The following is a 27,132-nucleotide window of genomic DNA, read 5'->3' on the forward strand; positions in this document are numbered from 1 at the left end:
GGAGGCTGAGGCAGAATGGCGTGAACCCGGGAGGCGGAGCTTGCAGTGATCTCGGCTCACTGCACTCCAGCCTGGGCGACAGAGCGAGACTCCATCTCAAAAAAAAAAAAAAAAGTGTCATGTTGAGAAAGCTTCTGAAACCATTTTGGGCCCAGGAGGAAAAATGTGAAAGATCCATTAGTAAAGTTTGTCAGGAGCAAGGATAAAGGGAATAGTGCTGGAAATTCAGACTGAATGATATAAAAATTCTTTCAATTCTGAGACTTTGATTCTGGCTCCATTTAAAAGTCTCCTTATAGGCCAGGCATGGTAGCTCATGCTATAATCCTAGCACACTGGGAGGCTGAGGTGGGCGGATCATTTGAGGCCAGGAGTTGGAGACAAGCTGGGCCAACATCGTGAAACCTCGTCTCTACGAAAAATACAAAAAAATTTAGCCAGGAGTGCTGGTGTATACCTGTAATCTCAGCTACTCGGGAGGCTGAGGCAGGAGAATTGCTTGACCCTCGGAGGTGGAGGTTGCAGTGAGCCAAGATCACGCCACTGCACTCCAGCCTGGGCGAGAGAGCAAGACTGTCTCAAAAAATAAAAATAAAAAAAAAAAATAAAAGTCTCCGCACCTACAAAGAGGATACTTAGGTGGAAGCCTTGGGCACATATGCTTACACAGCACACACCAACCAGGAGGCCCAATCACAATGTGGACAATAAAGAGCATTCTTTGTTCCAGAATGGTTTCAACTGTCGCTGAAATCTGCCTCCGGCTCAATGTCAGCCAGATGTCTGTGCTCAAATATCTTTCTGTGAGGAACATCCTGGGAAACTGGAAATTTTCTCATATAGGTTAGAAGTGAGAAGGAGGGAACTGAATTGGGATCCCGGCACTCTATTCCTAGAGTCGTCACTGACTCACCACATAACCTTGGACCAAAGTACTGGGCTGTCAGGGCCAACTCGCCCTCTCAGAAGGAAAATAGGACAGGCAAGAGCATTGATTATTTCTGTTCTTTCTGTTTCCAGGATGTGCCTAAGTGGGAACACTGTCTATTCATTCCAGATAAAAGACCCTAATTCTCTATTTGACCACGAGGTACATTTAACATTTCCATTGTAGTGTTGTTCTTAAGGCCACAGGGTGAATTCCTATGTGTGTTCACCAAATATACGTGTGTGTGTGTGTGTGTGTGTGTGTGTGTTTAGTATTAATTTTATTTTTTAAATTGTTTACAGAGGCAAAATACATGACATAAAATTTACCATTTTAACCATTTTTTAAGTGTATAGTTCAGTGGCATTAAGTACACTCATGTTATTGTGTAACCACCACCACCATCCATTTCTAGAACTTTCCCAAACTCCCACCCATATTTTTCATTTTAATTTTTAATTTTTATTTTGAGACAGGCTCTCACTCTGTCACCCAGGCTACAGTGCAGTGGTACCATCAGAGCTCAATGCAGCCTCAAACACCTGGGCTCAAGTGATCCTCCCACCTCAGCCTCCTGAGTAGCTGGGACTAGAAGTGCACACCACCACACTTGGCTAATTTTTTTTTTTTTTTTTGTAGAGATAGGGTCTCACTATGTTGCCTAGACTGGTCTCAAACTCTCGGCCTCAAGCAATCCTCATGCCTCAGCTACCCATATTTTTTAAAGTATCATTCAATAAAATATTTTATACTCACCCGCAAAAATGTCACTATACTTTTCAAACTTAACAGCATAACAATATTATTTCTATCAGCAAAGTGCCTCAGGAGCTACGGGTATCACGTGACAAAACCTCATCAGCCAGAACAGGGCATTCTGGTTAATTAAACTGTCAGGCTCACTAAGGGTTAAACAGAATACTCTTTGGAGTCCAATTTTTCATTATAAAGTGCATTTGTCCTTGCAGGTCAATCCTAAAGAACAGAGCGGAATCATCAGTGATTCAACACAGAGGGCTCTGGTTGGGGAGTGGGAGGTAGTCATCAATTTAAATAGCCATTCTCAGAGTTCTGTGAAAAGGTACCAGCCATCACGTAAGGGATGGGTTTAGAAGATCAGTCTGAGCTTGTCTATTATGCTTCAAAAGCAGGGCACACATTATTTTTAACTGAATTACCCAATGTTCAAAAACCTTCATGAAATTTGGTACTCAGAATAATCTGATAAAATTCTGCCCTGTGCAGGAAGCTAATTTGCATGGATGTCCTATCGGCATGAAACTTAATATACTTTGGATATCAGCTCTAAAGAACCATTTAACTCAATATTCATTAGCCCATGTATTTAATAAACTTCTATTTGGCACACACTCACTATGTGCTTGACACTCCATTAAGCATCACATAGAAGGATAAAAATGACAGAGACCCTCTGGCCTTCATGACATAGTCTTTTAATGTGTTAAATACCTTAAGACAAGTATTATATGACCCCCATACTCTTACTTGAAAATTCTAATTTCAAAATATCTAATTTGGATCTGACAAATTGTCACTTTCAAAATTCCACCTGGAACGGAAAGCTAACTACTGCACATTCTCACTTACAAGTGGGAGCTAAGCTATGAGTATGAAGGCATACAAGTGGTATAATAGACACTGTGGATTCAGAAGGGGGAAGGCGAGGAGGGGAGTGAGGGATGAAAAATTACCTATCGGGTACGATATACACTATTTGCGTGACAGGTACACGAAAAGCCCAGACTTCACCACCACACAATTCACCCATGTCACCAAAAAAACACTTGTACCCCTAAAGCTATTGAAATAAAAAAATATTTTAAAGAAATTTGTTTACAAGTCCAGGCAGGGCACGGGGACTCATGCCTGTAACCCCAACACTTTGGGAGGCCAAGACAGGTAGATCACTTGAGCCCAAGGGTTTGAAACCAGCCAGTCTGAGCAACATGGGGAAACCCCATCTCTACAAAACAATACAAAAATTAGTCGAGCATGGTGGCATATACCTGTAGTCCCAGCTACTCAGGAGGCTGAGGTGGGAGGATGACCTGAACCCAGGAAGTCAAGGCTGCAGTGAGTAGTAATTGCTCCACTGCATTCCAGCCTGGGCAACAGAGCAAGACCAAAAAAAAAAAAAGACTCCAGAGAGAAATGAGCTACCAGCTATGAAAAGACATGGAGGAAACCTGGATGCATATGACTAAGTGAAAGCAGCTGATCTGAAAGGCTACATCCTGTGTGATTCCAGATATGCAACATTCTGGAAAAGGGAAAACTATGGAGACAGCAAAAAGAGCTGTCAGTGGCTGCCAGGAGTTGAGGGTGAGGAGGGATGAACAGACAGAGTACAGAGGGTTTTTAGGGCAGTGAAACTATCCTGTATGATACGGTAAAGTTGGATAACTGTCATTACACATTTGTCAAAACCCATAGAACATACAACACCAATAGCAAACCTAATTTAAACTATGCATTTGGGGTGATGACGATGTGTCAGTGCAGGCCCATTGATTGTAACAAACGGACACTCTGGTACAGGGTGTTGATAGCTGGGGACACTGTGGGAGGAGGAGACAGGGAGTATGTGGGAACTTTCTGTGCTTTCTGCTCAATTTTGCTGTGAACCTAAAGCTGCTCCAAAAAAAAAAGCCTATTAAAAGAAAAAAAAAATCCACTTGGCCCTTCTCCCAGGTGTTTCACACTCACCTCTTCCAGAAGCCTCTGTTTGAGCTCTCGTTCAGTCTCCAGCTTCTGCTGTAAGCTTCGGGCATTCATTTCAAGCATAGCATGCTTCTTCTCCAGGTCATTGAGCTAGACATTTGGAAAGATTGGCATAATGCCACACTTAGGAATGTTAGATGCTGACAACGTTTATGAATGTCCACGAACCTTCACGAAGAAAGAATATTGAGTTCTAAAGGTCAGAACGTAAAGGTTGCTTTTTTCTAAATACAGAAGTCCCTGTCACTGGTGAGTCTTCCATAGGTTATTATATGAGGATGGAAATTATTTCTAAGGGATGGCTCTTAAATATGGCTGTGACAAGTTCTAGGAGGATAACTGCTCAAGGACTTATTTATCTGACATGCTTTGGCTGAATTTAATTAAATAATCATACGCTGAATGCTTACTACCTACATTATAGCTTTTAGGATGAAAGGATAACCAAGCTCTCAAGGATCTTACGTCAAGTCAGAAAGGCCCATAACTAGACATGTATGCAAATAATGACTGCTCTGTCAGATTATAAGTTTGATAAGAAAGGCTTGGGAAAGAAATTCAACCCAATTAGGAGAAGATCAAGACAATAAGGTATTGCAAAGTCTGGAGCTTTAAAAGATATGAAGGACTTTGCTGCTTAACATTTTAAGAACAGTCAACTAGAAAAAAATATTTTTCACATTAAACATAAAAGACCTCACATAGCTCTAATAAATCTAGTTTCCTCATGCTTAAAAAAAATGGTAACCCAGTTTCAGGGAACTCAGGAGTGTTCCTGACTAGAGATCTCTGGCCTTAAATCTAATAATTCTGCTTCTATTAATATAAGTATCTGGTAAGAAAATAATCACTGATGTCCATAAAGATTCATGTTTACCATATTGTTATTTATATGGTAAAATACTGGAAGCTCAAATTTCCAATACAAGTATAATGATTCAAGTAGGTACTTCCATGCAATTTATTTTTTTTAGAATCACATATTCAAAAAATATTCAACTCAGAAAAAACCTGAAGTTAAATGATTTTTAATAAAAACAGGTAAAGCTGTATATATAATGAAAATCTAATTTATAAAAATACATACGTATGTCTATGTTTATGTGTGTATGCATAAACATAAGCACAGAGACTGCAAATAAATACACCAATAAAACAACAGTGATGGGTGACCAGCCATTATTTCTTTTACTTTTCTGTGGTTTCTATATTTTCCACAATGACCCAAATAATTATTTTTCTATCATGAGATAACAAAGTTATAGAAAATATAAAATCAGATCGTTATTTTATTTTGTGTGTGTATGTGCATGAAAAAGAGTGTCTATGTATGCATCTGTGTGTTCATACCTAAAAGTCCTCTGATCTTCACTTTGGTGATCCGTAACACTGAAGCGCCTATTCTGTATCTCTCTCAAGATTATTAGCTAAAATCTCCAAAACATCGTTTATGACTATAAATGTAATATGGAGAGGCACATGGATGGAACACGTGTATTTCCGATGTGAAATACTGAGAACCAGCATGCGTCATCAGACCCTATCACAACCCTGAACTTGGAACACGGAGAAGCTGAGCTGCCTATTACTGCAGCAATGGGATGAGCATTAGTCACTGCCACCAAGAACTTCCCAAAGATGCACAGCACTCAATCCATAAAGCCTTCTGGAAATAAGATGCCAGACAACCAGAGAGTAGAACACCCAGATCAAAATTCGAACTTCAAGGGCCTAGACACACAGATTTTAAAAAGTCACTGGCCGACTGTGATCACTGGGTACCCACCGCACCCACCCACGCTACTGCCAACCAAAAATGTCCCATGGCAAGGCAAAACCATGGGACATTTTTGGAGTGCATGAACATATGTTTATGAAATATGTTTGCCATGGATTGCATTTGAATTTTTATCAAGCGTGCCTTTAAAAGAAGGAAACGAAAATGTTTTCCTAAAAAGCAGAAGGGGTGGGCGCTGACCTTGTCAGAGAGGCTCTCGGCCTTCAGCTTCTGCTCTTTGAGAGCCTGCTGCAGAGCAAGAATCTCAGCCTTGTGCTCCTTCACTGCCAGCTCCACCACCTGGCGAGACTCGGTGATCCGCTGATCGGCTCTCGCCCTGCCAGAAAGACACAGGTCAGCTTTTGGTAGCCCCCCAACAGCTGACCTGCGGAAAGAAGGCTGGTCCGTCTCTAATCCTGACGAGCAACTAAACAGGCTGCAGGCCAGAAAGATGCCCAACCTTCACTCTTAGTTCCAAACTGTCTTCCTTTCCAAAAGCTTACCAAGCAAAGATTTGACCCATGTTAGGCTTGGGTAAGGAAAAACAAAACAGGCCAGGCACGGTGGCTCATGCCTGTAATCCCAGCAGTTTGGGAGGCCAAGGTGGGTGGATTACCTGAGGTCAGGAGTTCAAGACCAGCCTGGCCAACGTGGTGAAATCCCATCTTTACTAAAAATACAAAATTAGCTGGGTGTGGTGGCGTGCGCCCCTAAACCCAGCTACTCGGGAGGCTGAGGCAGGAGAATCACTTGAACCCAGGAGGTGGAAGTTGCAGTAAGCCGAGATCACACCACCGCACTCCAGCCTGGGCGATAGAGCAAGACTCCGTCTCAAAACAAAACAAAAACAAAAACAAAAACAAAGTTAAATGTTTTTGGGTACTCATCAAGAAACTGAAACTTGAGGCTGGGTGCGGTGGCTCACGCCTGTAATCCCAACATTTTGGGAGGCTGAGGTGGGCAGATCACCTGAGGTCAAGAGTTCGAGACCAGCCTGGCCAACATGGTGAAACCCCGTCTCTACAAAAGATACAAAAAATTAGCCAGGCATAGTGGCGCATGCCTGTAATCCTAGCTACTCAGGAGGCTGAGGCAGGAGAATTGCTTGAACTCGGGAGGCAGAGGTTGCAGTGAGCCGAGATGGCACCACTGCACTCCAGCCTGGGCAACAAAGCAAGACTCCATTCTCAAAAAAAAAAAAAAGAAACAACGAAAGTGAAACTTGAATCTGATGAGTGTCTCCATAAATAATGCTAAAGAATAGAAAAACCAGAAGCAAAATAGGAAAAAAAAATCACTTCCCTTTCCCCATTTAGGTATCATGCTTCCTACTTCCACACTTTGGCTTATACAATCTCCTCCACTGGCCATTCCCTCCTTTGCTACTCTGCAAACTCAAATCTTACTCAGCCTTCAAGGATAAATTCAAATGCTATGATCTCCATAAAACTATTCCCACTTTCTCTTCTCAGGAGCAACCTCACCTTGTTCTGTAACCAAAGCATAACTGTATTTCTCTCCTAAATAAATATAGATATATATACTTTTTTTTTTTTTTTGAGATGGAGTCCCACTCTGTTGCCCAGGCTGGAGTTGAGTGGCGCGATCTCAGCTCACTGCAACCTCCACCTCCAAGATTCAAGCGATTCTCCTGCCTCAGCCTCCCAAGTAGCTTAGACTACAGGCACGTGACACCAAACCCGGCTAATTTTTGTATTTTTTGTAAAGACAGGATTTCACCATGTTGGCCAGGCTGGTCTCAAACTCCTGACCTCAAGTGATCCACCCACTTCGGCCTCCCCATCTCTCCTAAATATCTGAATCCATATCTCCTCCAGTAGACTCTTAGGCTCTTGAGGACAAAGATTAACAATTATATTTTACTCATCTCAGTATCCCATATAATACCAAAACAGAAAAAAGAAAAAAAAGGAAAAGAAAGGCACGATCTTCCACAATTGCCCTGAAAGCAGACATGAAATGAAAGCAGACTAATGCTAGTCTTCCTGAGAACAGTTCATAATTACACCTTCCATGTATGGTCGTGTATTTCTTGATGCTGAAGCCAGATCCTACACCAAAAATGATCTCTGTAGGTCCCTAGAAACAGCTAGGATAGGAGCTGGACTTGAGGGTGGGAGGGAAGGGGTCTGTGGGAAAACAACCAGAACTTACAATGAGGATGGGGGAGTCTAAGGATTCAGAAGGAAGCTGGAATAGGAGACTTAAACAGCAGTCCCTCACATCAACAAATACCCTGAGTGGGGAAGCTGGGAGGATCTACAAAAAAGAACTATTTCTACCATTTCTTTTGAAATGTAAGGGTTTTCATCTTTTACCTCCAAACTTTTGGAACTCAACTGAACTTTGCATAATCCATCTGACATATTTAGTTAAGTCTACTATGGCCAAGCAAATGTGAGAGATACCCAAGTGAGTGTAATACAGACTAATTCATTGATCGATATTTCTATGGATAGCTAATCTTGCTTAAGGAGTTCAGAGAATCACAGGAAGGTAAGTTTCAGAGGAAGGTGACATGAGCAAGTTGATGAAAAATGGATCCGATTCAGCTATGCAGACAGGAAGTCACGGGGCACACACTAGCCCATATCGTGCCTTTGTACAAACTGGAAAGCGGCACCCGTCCTTCTAGACCATTTCTTTCCATCTGTGAAATGTCACAACGTACCAATTTTGTCAGAAAGAAAACACTTTTCTGCCATGAGCTGTGTAAAACTGTCATAACAACTCTTCCAGTCTATGACATCTTTAATGTGACCAGCAACCCTTAGAGCTATGGAGTACGCAATTGTGCCACTGTGGCCCCACAGGAAGGGAAATCTATACTAGGGGAACGGTGGAAACAAAAGTGAGAAAGCAGAGGAACGATACTGCCTGAACTGATTATTATCATTTCCTACTAAGAAAGGAAAAAAAAAAAAAACCCAGCCAGGTGTGGTGGCTCACGCTTGTAATCCCAGCACTCTGGGAGACCAAGGCAGGTGGATCACTTGAGGTCAGGAGTTTGAGACCAGCCTGGCCAACACGGTGAAACCCCGTCTCTACAAAAATACAAAAAAAAATTAGCCAGGCATAGTGGCGCACACCTGTATTCCCAGCTACTTGGGAGGCTGAAGAAGGAGAATTCCTCCCACCCTGGAGGTGGAGGTTGCAGTGAACTGCAATGGTGCCACTGCACTCCAGCCTGGGTGACAGAGACTCTGTCACCAAAAAAAAAAAAAAAAAAAAAAAAACCACTAAACTATTCTTGTACAGCAGTGGTTCTCAACTGGGGACAATGGAGACACAGGGAATATTGGGGGCAATGTCTAGAGACATATTTGTTGTCACAATGTGGGAAGGGGGTTGTTGGTGGCATCTAGTGAGTAGAGACTAGGGATGCTGTCCTGTCCTACAATGCACAGGACAGCCCCCATAACAAAGAATGACCCAGCCTGACATGTCAATAGTGCCAAGGTTGAGGAACCCTGGGGTGGAGGGAAGACCAGGATTAAAATGGTAATGGTCTTGCTATGGTCTTGCTATGGTCACTCTGACAAGAAACCTCATGAGAGTTTTCTGCACAGAAAACAGGTATTTGCCCTGATGCCCAGGCCTCTGCATGGGGAAAACAGATACCAGTCATAGCCACAGAATCCAACTCACACTATCTACGTTTACAACCAGGGTGACCACCCTATCCTGGTTTGCCCAAGAGTCTCCTGGTTTTTAGCACCAGGAGGCTTGTGACCCAGGAAACTTCTCAGTCTCGGTGGGAATAGCTGATCACCCTGTCCACAACTCTCAGGCCGATCCTCTTGCGGTCACCTGTCATGAGCTTTCCACAAACACAAAGCCCCACCTGCTCTGTTTCTCGGTGTCCAGCATCCTCTGCAGCTCTCGAACCCGACACTCAAACTGGGATTTCTCATCACCCAGGACGCTCCTCCAGGCCTCCCACTGCCGCTCTTTTTCTAGCAGCTCATCGTTTAGGGCCTCCAAATCCATGACCTGTTCCTCCAGCATGGTGCACGTGGTCTTCAGAGCCTCCATCGTCTGCAAATCAGTAGCACTGATTTGTGCCTTGTCTTTAAACAAGGATTTCCTGGAGATTACTTTGGTCGGGTCAGTTTCAGAAAAGCACAAGTTTCTAACTACAGTTTGAAATGCGGTTTGTCTTTTGCTTCTGCAGCCCAAGGGGACCAAGCAAGAATGGATGAAGGGTCAGTTCTGCAGCCACCTTAGAGGCAGGACCCAAAGCAAAGCCAGGGGAAGTGACCAAGCTTAAAATCAAGCCATTTACATTGATCCCCCAAAGCATGTGATTTTGTTTTTATCTATCTTTATTTTTTCAAGACAGGGTCCAGCTCTGTCACCCAGGCTGGAGTACAGTGGCATGATCACAGTTCACTGCAGCCTCGAGCTCCTGGGTTCAAGCATTCCTCTCGCCTCAGCTTCCTGAAAAGCTGGAACTACTGGCATGCACCACCAAAAGCCCAGCTAATTTTTATCTTTTTTATTTTTATTTTTTTTAAGAGATGGGGTCTCACTATATTGCCCAGACTGATCCTGAACTCCTGGGCTCAAGTGATCCTTCTGCCTCGGCCTCCCAAAGTACTGGGATGACAGGGAAGAGCTGCCACATTGGCCCTATTTTTTAAAATCAAAATTAATAAGAACTACACACTTTTAAAATACATTTTTAAAACCCTAAAGACTTGGAAACAAGACATGATTTTAAAAAGAGCTCAATTACTGTATGAGGTTCAGTGTTGGAACCCTTGGGAGAATGCACCAAGCACTCCTCCTAAAATCCTTCTAAAAGTCCTCCAGGGATCTCACGACCTTGTTAACCCTCCTTACTTGCTTCTGGCTGGTAAGCTGCATCTCTCGTTCCGTGATCTCCCGGCGGAGATGGTCCACTTCACTTCGCAGTTGTACAATCTCATCGTTGGCGCCAGAAGCCTCATCGAGTTGTTTGGACAAGTAGAAGTTTTGGTTGTTGAGTTCAGCATTGTCCTCGGTCAGCTGGTTTAGCTGCTCCTCCAGGTCTGTGATTACCTAAAAGAGGAAAGGAATCCAGTTACACACCAAGCACATTCATTTCAAATAAGAAATTGCTTCTAGGGCTATGGATTTCTGAACCCACGTGACACTGGCAATCAACGTGCTGCTCATGAGTTTGCCCACCTGACCTTGAGAGCCATGTCCAAGCTCCTATGCCCAGCCACTTAACTCTAAACACGAGCAGTGGAAGAAAAAGACTCAGTTTCTCTCTAACTCAGGACACATCTAAAAAATATGGCAAAAGCAATCAAAAGTAATCACTGCATGAAACGGACGACTTCGAATGAGATCAAATTGACGGAAATAATATAATGTGGAAAGAAAATGCAAATTAAGAATAGACTGGTATCACCATCCACTAATTAAGCTAAAAATGCCCATGACACTATCACTAGGACCTTATTATTGGAGATGGCCATAGTCTTAGGAAGCAAAATGAAGTTCTTATCAAGGAAGACTGACAGGGAAAGACACCAGGAGTTATTTCGATAATATCACAAGCAATAAATTTAATTTCATACAACAAAGGAAAAAAACTTCAGGGAAACTCAGAAAAACCCTGAAAATACAATACACTGTACTATAGCATGACTTTAATGGATTTTACTATACAGTTGGCTATCAGATAATGGGAAGCCATGTATATGAAATTGTTATTTTATTGAGAGAGATTTAATCGGGGTTTGCTAAATTACTCTCCTGCTCAGTAGCAGAATGACTTCAATTTCAGAACATTTAGCTTTCTTATTCTCTTTGCTGAGATTTAGTATTACGGCTTGCAGAGAGCTTTTATGTATAATACTTTGGAAGTTTAAGGGCAATTTTCTAATAATAGTTGGACTGAGGCACACAGGCAGTAAATTAAATTTTACATAACAAAAAGAAGGAAATTAAAAGGAAATGCCATTAAGCCTACAGTTATTAATTGTTTCCAATTTTCAAACCTAGAGTCGATTTCGTTTATGAAATGTTGCCATTGCTTTCATGACTAATTCCGTATTTTAACCCTCTTTGATTATCAATTTAAAAAAAAATCTTCCCACGCACATGAAATTAAAGAACATCAATTAAGTACACTTGTCCACAAATGTACTCAGAGGAGATACAACTTTTCATTTTGTTAACTGAGCTGATAACCTTTTAGTGTATGGTCTAATGGTCTAGTAATTTGCTTTTTAATGTCAAAAGCCACCTTAATTCCTAATGTACGATTTTGAAGTACACTGTCAGCTACAAGAGGGGGAATAAAAGTTATCTGGTCAGGTTTTTAGCTCAGATACATTCTTTATCAAGGAAGACAAATAAGGAAAATCTGTACGTTTGCCATTCCTAACAGACACTTATGACTTGCAGGGTCCCTGCCTTTCCCTTTCTGTGGCATGTTAAATCTCCTAAAACCAGAAACAATGAATAAACAATGCCCACTAGTTCAACTGGTCTCCTTCCTGTACGTAGTAAACCCATTCCTTAAGATGTTTTTCATAATGTCTCCATTTAACTACTAATTCCTCCCCCTACATCTTTCCCAAAGAAAAATAAGACAGGCAAGGGGGCTTGGAAGATATAAAATGGATTCTGGAACCCCCAATAAGCCATCTGACCTTTGCTGGGTTGGTTTCTCCATCTGTGACATGGGAGTGAACACTATATTTACTCATCTGCTTTTACCTTTTTAATTATTTTAATTTTCTTGTATGTTATTTGACCTTAATGCATCATGTAAACATGAGGTCAGGAGATCAAGACCATCCCTGCTAACACGGTGAAACCCCTTTTTTACTAAAAATACAAAAAATTAGCAGGGTGTGGTGGCAGGCAACTGTAGTCCCAGCTACTCGGGAGGCTGAGGCAGGAGAATGGCATGAACCTGGGAGGCGGAGCTTGCAGTGAGCCACAATCGCGCCACTGCACTCCGGCCTGGGTGACAGAGCAAGATTCCATCTCAAAAAAAAAAAAAAAAAAAAAAGCCTCTTGGGGAATAAATAGACTAGACTATAGAAAGTCTACTCACATGAAAATACATCATTGCCAAAATAATTTACTTGCCATTCAAGGATGTACTTAAGACTTTGGGTACCTGCTTTCTTTGATTCACGAAAAAAATGCAATTTATCATTTGTGATGGTAGCCCACTTCTGCCACCTCTTCTTTTTCTCCCAAAGTTATATTATAAAATGCTAAAGAAGAAACACTTGAAAAAGGGCAATTTTGTATCACTCAATTGAGATGGGCCCATTGGAATAAGAAGGGTCTTTCTATTTCCCTGTTGTCATCCAGTTTTCAAGGGTTCTCACGCCTCTAATTATATTTCCGGTTTGTGATTGCTGGTTCTATATTTGGTCATCATCTCTATTTTGCCCATTTGACAAGAGAAGTGTTACATGTTTTTGTAAAGTACCCATGCCGAGATTTAAGGCATTTTAATTGATTTGGACTTTTTATACACATATTCTAGCTACCCAAGCCATAACACATTTAGCTTGTGACCTTGTTTCAAGTTGCTGGAGTCATGATATTAAATGTTGGACACACCCACACACACACATATACGTTACTGAGTTTACAGATATTAAACTGACTTATGACATAGGCAGTAAATTAATGGTCTTCGTGGTTTTTTTTAAAAAAAGCATAACAACAGGCAATGTTCACTACTGTCCTTTGAAGTAGGTATTATTTTATTTCTATTTTATAGATGGGGAAATTGGGGCAACAGAGATGCTAGGTAACTTGCCCAAGGTCACTGCTAGTAAATAACAAAGCCAGAATTTGAACCCAACACTAAAACTCAAGAATCTACATTCTTGCCCCCTGAACCATACTGCCTGTCTAAAATAGGGATAGAAGTGTTTATTCACTTTTTTATTCAGATCTTTGAAAACTGAAATGATGGAGGTAAGATATATTGACCATTCAGGACAACCCCTCTTGATTTTGATCCAGGGAATGTGCAAGGAAAATGATTAGGTCCACTTTCTGGTCCTGGGTATATTCTCTACCCACCAAGGACAAATGATTTGTTAACTATGGGTCTGCTAACCTTTTAACCCCAAAGATAGAGGGTAAAAAAGAGAAACTGAAAGGCTGATTCCATCTTAGCAGCAAAAAAAGACGAGCAAAATATCTTCACAACGCAGGGGCCAGCAGAGCTTTCTTATATGCTGTTTTTACAGATGAGAGGTCTTGGTACAGTTCTAAGACAGAAGATATAAAAAAAAAAGATCTAAGCTGGACGTAGTGGCTCACACCTGTAATCTCAGCACTTTGGGAGGCTGAGGCGGGTGGATCACCTGATGTTGACAGTTCAAGACCAGCCTGACAAACATGGAGAAATCCCGTCTCTACTAAAAATACAAAATTAGCTGGGCATGGTGGCACATGCCTATAATCCCAGCTACCCAGGAGGCTGAGGCAGGAGAATCACTTGAACCCGGGAGGCAGAGGTTGTGGTGAGCCAAGATCACGCCATTGCACCCCAGCCCGGGCAATAAGAGCGAAAGTCTATCTCCAGAAAAAGAAAAAAAAAAAGATCTACTCTCAGTGTCAAAAAGAAAAAAAAAGAACTCTGTTTGGGCTTATCTGTTGTTTTTCAGTGCCATCATGGTTCTGAGAAGAAGATGTGAACCTCTCACACCTAACTGGAAGACCAGGAGAGGAAAATTACCAGGTAAATGTCCAATGGCATGTTAGGGGTGAAGAAACCAGTCAGATAATGAGCATCAGGCTAAACAGACACAGGACTGAAATCCTATTTTAATGCCTGGTTCTCTCTCTTCTGAAGGCAGCTATTTGCATATTATTTATTTTTAATCTTATAGCTGACAGATTGATTCATAATTAAAACTGTGTCATATGTTTGCCCACCAACTCCCCTCTAAAACAGACTTAGGTAGGGTTTTAGGTGCCAGATTGAATCAAATCCTTTTTAAATGTCTTCAAAATATAGAAATGGTCTGAGCTTGAAAATCTTACTGTGCATGAGCTTTTTGAAAGCTGAAGAGAGCTCCTATCAATTGAGTTATTATGGGAGTTGTGGGAACTCCCATAATAACTCATTTTTAAATGACAAAGATGACATTTCCTAGCAGAGACAATCTTCGGCAATGCCAAAAAAGAAAGGAACCTCCAACACACTCCTTTGAAGTGTCTTTAAAGCGGTCTTGAACTTGCAAAAGTATAATTGAGACCTACTATTGTGGCCAAATGTTGTTCTAAAGTAGTGGTTTTCAAACTTTTTAAAGTAGCAGCAGAGCCATTTTCCAAACAAAAGATTATATTATAAGCCCAGGAGAATAAAATAATAGTAGTAACCAATGTTGTTTAGTACTTTCTATGGATCAGGCCCTGTGCAAGCAGTTTGCACGTATCTCATTTAATTCTCGCAGCAACCTTATGAGGGAGGTACTACTACCAAATCCCATGACTCAGTGTTCCATAACTTGTATTGTTTCTGAAATGTGGATACATGGTATACTGGAACCAGCAGCTCTCTCTCTTCCCTCACCCAGCCCCCAAAGAGCAGTTATTAAATAAATTATGCATCCTACAATCGATGAGCGTACTGATTGGAACTGAGGGTATGCAATGTTATCTCCATTTTACAGACAAAGAAACAGAGGCTTAGTAGGATAATACACATAGGTTTCTAAGAGGCCAATTTATAATCTGAACTCTATCTGATTCCAGAGCCCATGACTTAGACTACTAAGTTACCCAGCTCCTCTGGCTGAGATGTGGGTGAAGGGCATCTCTCTCAGGTTCACACACACACACTTGGGAAGGCCCCCATAGGCTTCGCCACAGAACACAGAGGTAAATGAAGCAAAGATTAGAAGTCACCGTTCCAGAAATGCAAATTTGGAGAGCATTAGAGTTACATGAGAAAGTAACCAAATGCATTCTACATACTAGTGTATTCCACTAAAACTGAACTTCCAATTTTTAAAATGGGGGACAAGATGAATTACAAAGGGGTACAAGGAAACTTTTGAGGGTCTTGAATACAATAAATATTTTGTTTTTATCGCTCAAGGATAAAATTTGGATAACCTTATTATCCAAAATAATAACAAAATTCATTATTTTGATTGTTTTGCTGTTTCACAGTTATACACACATTTTAAAACGCATCAGATTATAGTACACCAATTATACCTCAATAAAACTGTAAAAAAAAGTTTTTTAGAAAGTTCTTATGCCAAAAGACTAAAAAAGGAAAAAAGAACTCCAGATGAATGGAACAGGATTACTAATGCACACATTTTTTAAAATCCAAGCTTATATAAGGAAAAAATAGTAATATAAAAAATTCCATAGTCATAAAATGATCTACATTTTATTCAGTGATCATTCACGTGCATGTATGTAATATAAGCAAATAACTCTTGTGTAAAATAAGAAATGAAGACAACAAGAAACTAAAATCCTAGGGCAGAAAACTACCAGAATGTCACCCCCCAACTCCTCAAGGAAGGGAGGAGGGATGGAGGAAATCCACAGACATTTTAAGGCAGGCCCATCCCGATCCACCATCACATCAGGAAATACAGACCAAAAAACTGGTCTGTCAGTTCCCTACTAAAGTCAAACAGAGGCAAATCTCATGACCTAGTAATTCTTGGGGATATGTTCACCAGACGTAAGTGCTCACAGCCACCCAAGGCCTTGTGTAACGGGGTTTCCTAACAGCTTGATCCATTATGGAAACAATCCAAATGTCTACCAACAAGGAGAATGGATAAACAAACTATAGTTCTATTCATACACCAGAAACACCACACAGTGATAAAAAAAAAAAAGAACAAATTATTGATAGGTACAGCAACATGGAGGAACCTCACAAAACACTTAAGCGAAAAAAAAAGCTAAGCCCCAGAGAGCACATCCTCTGTGATTCCATTTATATGACATTCAAGAACAGGCAAGACAAAACTATGGTTATCAGAGGTCAGCATAGTGGTTACCCTTTGGGTGAAGGATGATGATGGGAAGGGGACATGAGGGAGCCTTTGGGGACTAAGAAAGTTCTGTATCTGGATCTACATTGGGGTTACCCAGTTGTCTATCTGTGTAAAAAATTTATTGAGCTGTATACTTAAAATTACTACATTATTATGTGCTTTACTAGATACATTTTATATCTAAATTAAGAAAAAAATACCATTAGGACTTAATATTTCATTTACAGTAGCTAAAGAGGAAAGAAACGGCTCATAACAAGAAAATAAAATATGTACGTGTGTGGAGGCTGGGAGGTGTCTCTGGAAATTCACAAATGCAAATAATACAAACAAGGACAAGATCACTGAGGACTAAGAAGGTAATAAAGTGACAAAAAGGCCAAAGAAAAGAGAGGGCACATGAACAAGGAGAACATCCCCATCTTCTGAAAGGGGCCTATTTCAGTTCTTCACTCTGATCAAAAATAGACTGAATTCCCACTGACCCTACTCTATTATATAACCTACGGAAGATGCTTATCCACTCATAGAATTTACTTCTCTCAATATAAATAACATCTCCCAAAGAGTCCTAGATTTTGAATTTGCATGTTGGAAAGCCAAATTTTGCCTGGTAGAAAGTTACAATTTCTAGGTCTCCAGGAGAAGAGCTCATTGGTCTTTCCTCCGCAGGGGCAGCAATCTGGAGAAGTCTCACAGATACAACTGCCCTGGTGACAGGGGAGTCTCTGACCTGGGCTAGCCATGGAACCTTCTACATTGGGGCAGGAGGTGGAACTGCCTTGGGATTTTTGTTGCGGCTGCTGAAACCTATTAGTTGTTCCACTAATAGAATTATTTTGACCCTTCCAACTATCCTCTTCCCCAAAACATGAAGAATGGTTTCAGTTTTTGAAAACTGGAAGAACCCCCAAAAACAGGTTATCTAGGGCTCAAAAACTCCAAATAAGGTTGATTGCATTATCTTCTTCAAGCTGCAAGTTCGTATCAAAACTCAGTCACCAATATTTTAAAGAGACGTCCCCTTTTCCTTCTCTGTTTTAGTTTCATGTTATTTTAATCATCTTTGGGTAATTAATACTCACAGTACAGCTGTTACGAAGAGCATCAAATTTGCGCTGGATTTCATCTCTATGTGCCTAAAAGGTAAGAAGTTGATTATAAATTTTTCATAGGGTAGAATACAATTCTACACGCTACGGGTCAAATACAGAGAATAGCAATTTGCCTGGAAAGCTGAGAATGCGGCACCAGCATCCGTTTTTCTAAGAACTAATTAATCAAATCATCCCCAACACCAGAAATAAGTTACAGGAATACACAATGCTGTGTTAATAACAATTAATTCTTTAGACCACACATGCACACCCTGTACAAATATTTTTAACATTTATATTAACACCTACAGACTATTAGGAGAAAAGGGAAAAAAAGCAATAAAGGATGAAGTTTTACTCTCCTTCATTTGTCCTATTCCCATTCTGAAAAGATGAGTATTTTCCCTCTTCCCTCCAACTGACTCCTCCCCAGCCTACTCCCTGACACACACACACACACACACATACACACAGAAACGCACACACAGGACAATAGCCAAGACAAAGGGACTTTGTGTGTGTGTTGTTTTTTCATTAAAAGCTGCGGACATTCAGAAAACTCTACATCGGCCTTGAAATAAATATATATAGGCTTTCTCCAGGACAAAGCTGCCTTAAACCAGCAGCATTTTTTCAGTTGACAAGGACTTTTTTAGTGCATACTATATGCTTGACACCGTGGAAGGATATAGGCATCCATGACCCATGCCTTCATTCTGGTGAGGGAAGATCAGAAATGAACAAGTGCGTGATTAGAGATTGGGACAAATGTTATAAAGAAAACAAATAGGGACCAGTTTAAAAAAAAAAAAAGGAATAAGAAAGGTAGGTAGAAACTTACTTAGATGGGATGGTCAAGGAGGGCTTCTCTGAGGAGGTGGCATGTAAGCTGAAACCTATAGGATGATGAGGAGCCAGCCATGCAATGGACAGGAGACGGCAGAGGGAGCAGCAGTTGCAAAGACCCTGAGGCAGGAAAGGGTCTGGTGCATTTGATGAACAACAACAACCAAAAAAACTGAGTGGCTAGAGCAGAGTTTTTCAAACTGCAAGCTGTGACCCAATAGCAAGCATGGCAAGTGGGGTTTTTTGGTTTGTTGTATCCAGTGAAGTAGAATAAAAAAGATAGAATTGAAAACATCAGAATGTGCCTTGAGTAGTAAACATGAGGTCTGTTATAGGAAACTTCTGCTTTAGATACTATAACTAATCAAATTTAAGGTACTTTCCATGGTAAAACCTAATTTTATGTAACAGTAAGAAAGAAAAAGTGCTGTTAAACTATGACATGTTTATGTCTGTATATGACTGTAATATGCACCTTGATTTCAGATACCTTAGAAACAGTGAAATACAGTATATATACTCCCTTCTATTGGATTGCAAGTAAAATGTATTCTGTGGGTTGTGGTCAACTTTTGAAAAAGCACAGCAAAGAAGAAAAAAAAGTAGCCCAAGATGATCACAGGGACCAAGGCAGAGACCAAGAATCTTGAAGGTCCAGTAAAGAATTTAGGTTTCATTCAAAATTCAATTAATTGAAAACCAATGGAAAATTTTAAGAAAGAAAGTGACGGATTTTACTGTTGTTTTAAGATCACTGTAGATATTACAGGCAGAAGAGGATCAAAATAGAACAAAGGTAGAATGTAGCAGGGAAACCGCTGAAGGTATTGTTACTGTCATTCAAGCGAGAGATGATGGTGGCTTGGAGAAGGATGGTGGCAAAAACAAACAAACAAACAAACAAACCAAATAGAAAGTGGATGAAACTGAGATCTCCTTTGAAAACATAAGGAAAAGGACTTACTGATAGATGTGTGGCCAAGAGGAGAGAGGAGTCAAAGATGCCCTAACAGACTTTTCACTTGATAGACAAAGTGGATATGGTCCCATCTGCTTATGTATGAAAACCCAAATAAGAACCCGGAACCCAGTTTAGGGCAGATGTAAGAGTGATCCTTCTATTTAATTATTTAAAAAAAAAAAGTTTCCATAAGAAGGTCTATAAGAGGCCAGGCGCAGTGGCTCACGCCTGTAATCCCAGCACTTTGGGGAGCCGAGGCGGGCAGATCACGAGGTGAGGAGATTAAGACCATCCTGGCTAACAGGATGGTCTCTACTAAAAAATACAAAAAATTAGCCGGGTGTGGTGGCAGGTGCCTGTAGTCCCAGCTACTCTGGAGGCTGAGGCAGGAGAATGGTGTGAACTGGGAGGCAGAGCTTGCAGTGAGCTGAGATCACACCACCGCACTCCAGCCTGGGCAACAGGGCGAGACTCCATCTCAAAAAAAAAAAAAAAAAAGTCTATAAGATAACTGAATCAAAAATTTTAGAGCTGTGATGTTTTTTCTAATATGTCTATTTTTCCATAAATACTGTTGTAAGTTTATAATGGCAGATTAGATACTTTAGAAGAAAACATTAGTGAACTTGAAGACAAATAGAAACAAAGAAGTAGAAGACAAGAAGTAGAAACCAAAATGAAACACAATGAGAAAAGAAAAAGGCATTTTCAAAAAATGCAGAGCATCAGGGAGTTGTGGACAACTTCAAGTAGCCTAACATACATGCAATTAGAGACCCAGAAGGAGTACAGGAGACAGAAAAAATATTTCAAGAAATAAACACAAATTTTCCAAAGTTGATGAAAGCCATAAACCCACAGATGCAAAATATTCAACAAGTAAGTACCAAGCATAAGAAATGTGAAGAAAATTAACCTAAAGCACACTATAATGAAACTGTTTAAATCCAATAATAAAAAGAAAATCTTAAAAAAAAAAAAAAGCCAGAGAAAAATACATGTTACATTAAGAGAAACAAAAATGAGAAAGACAGATTTCTCACCAAGATGGGGAGAAGGAGTGGGCATGAAAAGCCAGAACACAGTAAAGCAATATCTTCAAAGTGCTGAAATAAAAAACAGAAGAAACAAGCAAAAAAAAAAAAAAAAAAAAAAAAAAAAAAAAAAACTGTCCACACAGAATTCTATACCCAGCAAAAATACCTCTTAAAAAATGAAGGTAATATAAAAACTTTTTCAAACATACAAAAGTTGAAGGAATTTGACACCAGCAGACCTGTGCTATAAAAAATGTTAAAGAAAGTCCCTCCGACAGATGGAAAATGGCAACCAGAAATTTGGATCTACACAAATGAATGAAGAGCCCTGGAGAGATGGTAAAACAAAACAAAACAAAAATAGATTAGTTGCTGAAAATAGCCAGAAGAGAATTATAATATTCCCAATACAAAGAAAAGATAAATGTTTGAGGTGATGGATATCCCAATTACCCTGATTTGATCATTACACATTGTAGGCATGTATCAAAATGTCACATGTATCTCAAAAATATGTACGACTGTGATATATCAATTAAAAAATGTATAAAATACCAAAAAATAGATAGTTGCATAGACAGAATCACAGACAGATTTATAAATAAAAAGTTATTGTTTAGAATTGACTTTCTAAATAACTAGCCTATATTCTATGGACTAATTTAACAGATCTTAATTTTTTTTCTAAAAATCTACCTGCTTTTTGCCCAGCAATAATGAGAGATTTATTCCTTTGTTAAGATAAGAATACTGCTTATCCAAAGTAAGACTGTGGCTATCTGCACTATGTCAAAATCTCATCTGTGACCAAGAAGCAGCCTAGACCCAAGGACCACACAGCCCCCTTTAGTGTCTTCCATGATCACCAAAAACCAAAGGCAAGGATTCTTCCTAGAGAAAGAATAAGGCCCTTAATGTTAACAGACTCTTGGTCAGGAATCGGCAAATTTTTTCCTTAAAATGCCAGATAAGGAAATTTCCATAAAATTTCCAGAGCATCGTCTTGGTTAGAACTACTTAACTCTACCCTTCTAGAGCAAAAGCAGCCACAAACGATATGTAAACAAACGGACATGCTTGTTTCTAATGTGTTCTAATAAAACTTTATTTACAGAAAACAGTGACAGACTAAAATTTGGCCTGTAATTTGCCAGTCTCTGCTCTAAATGACTATTTGGTGTGAAATCTCTCAAAAACAGAAACAGGAAGCTGAGAGTGGAGTTAGCTCCTTCAAAACGTAAGTGGTGACCATAAAAAAGCTCACTGGCTTATCCAAAGGGACAGAAGCCCTATTCCACTTTCTTATTAATAGCAAAGTTTCAAATAACACAGCACCATTAAAAACTCATTTAACTCTCCCACTGGAGTCTGAAATTTCAGTCATTAATACTGATCCATTTCCATTAAAATTAACCATTATGGGGCCTTTGGATAATGTCAAGCAATCCTCTCTGAAAGTTAATATAATGAACCACAGTCATTATGGCTTTTGATTTATTACTGTTTATGAAATATAAACACAAAATGTAGAACTGACCCTGTTGTGGTTGCTAGACACACTGTAAGCACTTAACTACTGAACTAGTCACAGTAAGAAAATGGTAAGTCATATGTTTTATGTTTTTTGAAATAAGTTATAAAACAAATACACAAAAAGGCAAAAGCTCATGCAATAGAATATATACATAAAGACAGCAAAACACATAAGACAAGCTTTGGATGCTCTCAATGAAATGTGTGAGTGTTAATTAGATATTAGGTGCTACAGAGAATAAATATCTACACTCTTAAAAATTACTGAGGACCCCAAAGAGCTCTTGTTTATGTAGTATCCACCCACACTTGCAACATTAGAAATTAAGACTGAGATGGCCAGGCACAGTGGCTCACGCCTGTAATTCCAGCACTTTGGGAGGCTGAAGCAGGTGGATCACAAGGTCAGGAGTTCGAGACCAGCCTGACCAACACGGTGAAACCCCTTCTCTACTAAAAATTTAAAAATTAGCTGGGAGTGGTGGCGCACGCCTGTAATCCCAGCTACTCAGGAGGCTGAGGTAGGAAAATCGCTTGAACCCAGGAGGTGGAGGTTGCAGTGAGCCGAGATCGTGCCATTGCACTCCAGCCTGGGCAACAGAGGGAGACTCCATCTCAAAAAAAAAAAAAAATTAGGCCTGGCGCAGTGGCTCAAACCTGTAATCCCAGCACTTTGGGAGGCAGAGGCGGGTGGATCACAAGGTCAAGAGACCGAGACCATCCTGGCCAACATGGTGAAACCCGTGACTCACTAAAAATACGAAAATTAACTGGGCGTGGTGGGCGAGCAGCTGTAGTCCCAGCTACTCGGGAGGCTGAGGCAGGAGAATCGCCTGAACCCAGGAGGTGGAAGTTGCAGTGAGCAGAGATCACACCACTGCACTCCAGCCTGGCAAGAGAGTGAGACTCCGTCTCAAAAAAAAAAAAAAAAAAAAAAAAAAATTAAGACAGATATTTTTCAAATATTTATTTTTTATTTCTTTTAAAATAACACTAACATTGCTTTTGCACCATCAGTGCAAATATTAACACAGTGAAAAGTGTCAAATGACATCTTAGTATTGTTATGAAAACAGTCTGACAGCCAGGCATAATGGCTCATGTCTGTAATCCCAGCACTTTGAGAGACCAAGGCAGGCGAACTGCTTGAGCCCAGGAGTTCAAGACCAGCCTGGGAAACATGGTGAAACCTCTTCTTTACAAAAAAATACAAAAGTTAACCAGGTGTGTGGCGAGCACCTATAGTCCCAGCTACTTGGGAGGCTGAGGAGGGAGTATCACTCTTGAGCCCGGGAGTCAAGGCTGCAGTGTGCTGACATTGCACCACTGCACTCCAACCTGGGTGACAGAGTGAGACCCTGTCTCAAAAAAAAAAAAAAAAAAAAGGGAAAAAACCATCTGATCTTGGGAAACCCAGGAGTCCACAGATCCACTTTGGGAAACACTAACCTAGGAGCTGGGTGGCAAAAATGTGGACGGACAGGCTGCAGCCAGTCTGCCCCTAAGACCAGAGAGATACTTTCTTTTGGAAGTATTTATGCCTTAATTTTCAGGAAAGTTACAAGAAGAAGAAAGAAAAGTAAACTACAATGTAGCCTTGAGGGAGCAAAATATCTGCAGAACTGAAGAAAGGAAACAAGCGTGTAGATGTCTGACCACCTTCTGGGATCCATAGTCAGGATTCTAGAACGGTGAGGCTTCTGTGCACCCACCCCCTTTCCGGGTGAAGGCAGGCACCAGGCAAGAATGTCACCTTACGTGCCCCGATTTCACATCTTGGCTATCATGCCGATGGCTTACTAATTAATTAAACAGAGGGCTTGATATTTATGTACGAGAATGAGAATGTGCACTGACTCATGATTTTAACAAATCAAAGAGGATGACTTTGGGATCCCATCATCACGCTATGCAGGGAGAAGGATTCCTTTCATTAGTGTCTCTAGCTTTCAACTCTTGATTATTCAACATTAGTCACTTGACAGAATCGGTAGAAGAACAGAGGAGCGAAAACACAAAATGTGTTCGTGAGGCCTGGCCAGTGTACACAGAGCACACAGCACGCCTCTTGCCTGGTGGTCCTCTTCAGAGTGATGCTTATACCACATCACACATCGTGTGCTATAAGGTGTGCAGACTCAAATTATCTCCCTTGAGATGGAGTCTTAAATATCAAGTTCAGGCTGAAATGTCTCTTTTCCAGCAATAAGTACGGAAGTATCTTAAAAGCATGTTTCTGTTTAAATTTGATAGGATGGGTGAAGTGAAAGTGGAGAAGAGGCAAGCATTAGAAACGGCAACAAAGGCCTCCCAGCTGCACCGCCAAGACCCTTCAGTTGAGAGCTTTAATTTAACTGCGCTCCATCTCATTTGGCCCAGGGATGGAGGCCAAACAAGGTAACTGCTCCCTTTCACAGGCTAGGAGATGACTGCCTCTTACAATTAAACAATCATAGCACATTTGACTATTCCCTTTTATTGACAAAACAGCCTGCTGTGAAACTCACAAATCTCCTAGGTGATCATTTTAGATCCAGCTGATTTCATTTGACTGATCCTTGTGCAGGGTCTCCACTTGGGTCTCAAACAATGAGAAAGTTGGAAAGTATGGCATTTTGGGACCATTTTCGCTTTTTCTTGGAAAAGACGTTTTTCAGAACAAATTCAACTAACCCATTCAGGCAACAAACACATGCTGTCCATAACCAGGTTTATGGAACATAATCAAGAGAAGGGGGAAGGAAAAGCCCACAGCCTTGAAACTGAACGGAAGCAAATGGAAATGGAGTTTGGATTTCCGTATGATGGGTTTGCAAACAGCTGTTGGAGGAAGGCACTTCTGCCATCATTTGAAGAAGCCCTGTTTTTTCCACAGCATCTTCATCTGCAAGAGCAACAGAGCCCTAGTTTCTAAACCAAGGGAGGTTTGTTTCCTTATTTTTTTTTTAAGAAGATGCTTTGAGGCAGTGATCTCATCTAACTAAATTAAGTCGTGACTTGCTGCTGTGCTCAGCTTCCAGCAGCCATCAGACACAGCACATTCCAACCATCAGCAAGAAAGGATTTAAAGGACTAATTTCCCCATAGATAAAGAGCAGTGACACGTGCTCTATTTTATGCCCTCTTCCTTCCAAACAGGGCCAGGATAAGATACACAGTCACCCCTCCTTCCCAATTCCAACAGAGCAGCAAGATAAATGTGTCCTTCTCGGCTGCTCTGAAATAAATGGATTTGAGGAATTACAGACCAATCTCCTGGGGAGAAAAAGCTAAAGACACAGCATTGGGCCCATAGCAAGGGCTTATTAAATATGGATTAAATTGCTGATGTCTCTTTTTCTTTCAGAGGTTGGGTATAGGTACAGGAGGAAAATATTAATATACATTGCGTTAAATATAATAGTGGTTGAAATTTAGGTGCCTCCCTTTAAAAGCTAAGAAATGTTATCTGTCTCTCTCTCTCTCTCCACCCACCCAACTCCCAACTCCAGCAAGTCTATAAGCCTTCTTGGCATGAACTCTTATATATCAACTTCATTCCTAGCTCCATTTTTTCTTCTACAGACTTATTTTCTCTTTGCCTTTTGTTTCTTATTTTGTTCTGTTTTACTGTGTTGCATCTTTCCAAGCGGTTTTCAGTCCACTGTGAAACAAGACAGTATACACAAAGACATACTGTGGTTATTTTCTGCCAAAGCAAATTTTGGGGGCATGATGTGGCATCATTTAATGAGTGTTCTCATAGAGACTATGGGACCTAAATGTGCAGTCAATATCTGAACTTGGTGTAAGTCCTAGAAAATCTAGGATGCACAAACATACTGGAAGCCACTAAACCTTGGACTGGTCCTATACAGACCCTGGCACTGTCAGATCACATTCCCAGTTTGGTTCAGCTACTGGGATCCCCAAACCCAACGATGGGCAATAACTTCTAAGAATGAAACTACGTTAAATATATATAGATATAGATAGATAGACGATTGATAGATAGATAGATAGATAGATAGATAGATAGAGATGTACACGTGCATTACATCTAGGTAAATTGTAAGCAATGAATGTACATGGCCATTCATTCCACGGAAGTAACCCCAATCAAAGAGAGGTTTAGAGATGTTCACTGACGGAAATGGGGACAGCATCTAAGTTGAGTCAGACTGAATAAGGTACCTATTTAGGTGGCTTATTAAAAAAACACTAAACCCAATCAGCTGTATTGTGACTGGCCCACAGGAGAGGGCACCCTGACCAGCAGGCAGGTGTATGCCTGTCTGCTTGGCAGGTACAGTATGATACTATGAGAAATGTATGAGCTTGGTTGACACCAGCCATTAAAATTCATTTGGCCTTCTATGCTCACAGTCTAGGTCCTCCAGGGATCCTTCCAAGATTAACGGGATTTTCTAAATATACTTCCCTGAATGGGAAAAAGAAAATGTGAAGATTGGCCACCCAGAGTACCCTAGTCAACTTGGCAGTTGCATTTCCCCCTTCAAGTTAAGTTGGCATTTCACATATCAGATTTTTGTGAGTTTTGTTATTCTGGGTCAGTCTCTGTGGGAATGATCAAATGTGGGGAAAATGGCCCCACAAAAAATCCATTTCAGACTTCTAAAAAGAACTAAGGTTTAAATGCAGTAACACCCCCGCTCCAAGTTCTACCTCCTGAGAATACTCTCCAGCTAAGTAAACTAGTCTCTCAGAAAGAACAAGGAAGCCAGGTCCCTTTTAGAGAAAGAATCTTTCATTCAGTAGAATTTTTCCCATCCAGTTCATACCAGATGCACACAAAAGACAGGAAGCAGAATCTACAGCTTGAAAAAAAAAAAAAAGAAGTAACATGAGTAAGGTTAACTAAAACAAAAAGTAAAAATATGGTAGAAAAACTACTATAAGATATAAGATTATTATTATTATTTTAAATGATTATTGAAAACTAAAGTAGAAGGCCAAGGTAAACAAACTTTTAAACAAACTGAAACCAAACTTTAAAATATAATGATGATTTTTTCAAAAGAAGGAAAATATATAAGTAAAGGAGGAACTTTTCAAGATACTAAGAAAAGTTTGAATATAACCAACCAAGCTCATCTACTAGTTCCAGTGAAGAAGCAGCCTATGTAAGCCAATTTCCTAGCCACTGAATATCTTTGTGGATCATGTTTTCCCTCCTGGAAT

The 27,132-nt window shown here is 40.4% G+C and overlaps 1 protein-coding gene across 14 annotated transcripts in view; it reads right to left on the minus strand.

Annotated features, from left to right (window-relative positions):
* The window catches only part of CIT (citron rho-interacting serine/threonine kinase), a 191,759-nt gene that overhangs the window by 39,032 nt on the left and 125,595 nt on the right, over positions 1-27,132 (minus strand). For all 14 annotated transcript variants that reach the window (XM_019038831.3, XM_004053984.4, XM_004053983.4 and 11 more), the window contains 5 exons: positions 17,563-17,616; positions 10,314-10,511; positions 9,313-9,506; positions 5,649-5,784; positions 3,656-3,760 (listed from right to left, as the gene is read on the minus strand). In XM_019038831.3, coding sequence (XP_018894376.1) covers positions 3,656-3,760; positions 5,649-5,784; positions 9,313-9,506; positions 10,314-10,511; positions 17,563-17,616 — 687 coding nt within the window. The remainder of the gene's footprint in view (positions 1-3,655; positions 3,761-5,648; positions 5,785-9,312; positions 9,507-10,313; positions 10,512-17,562; positions 17,617-27,132) is intronic.

This window comes from Gorilla gorilla, chromosome 10 (assembly GCF_029281585.2).
Source record: "Gorilla gorilla gorilla isolate KB3781 chromosome 10, NHGRI_mGorGor1-v2.1_pri, whole genome shotgun sequence".
Taxonomy (NCBI): domain Eukaryota; kingdom Metazoa; phylum Chordata; class Mammalia; order Primates; family Hominidae; genus Gorilla; species Gorilla gorilla.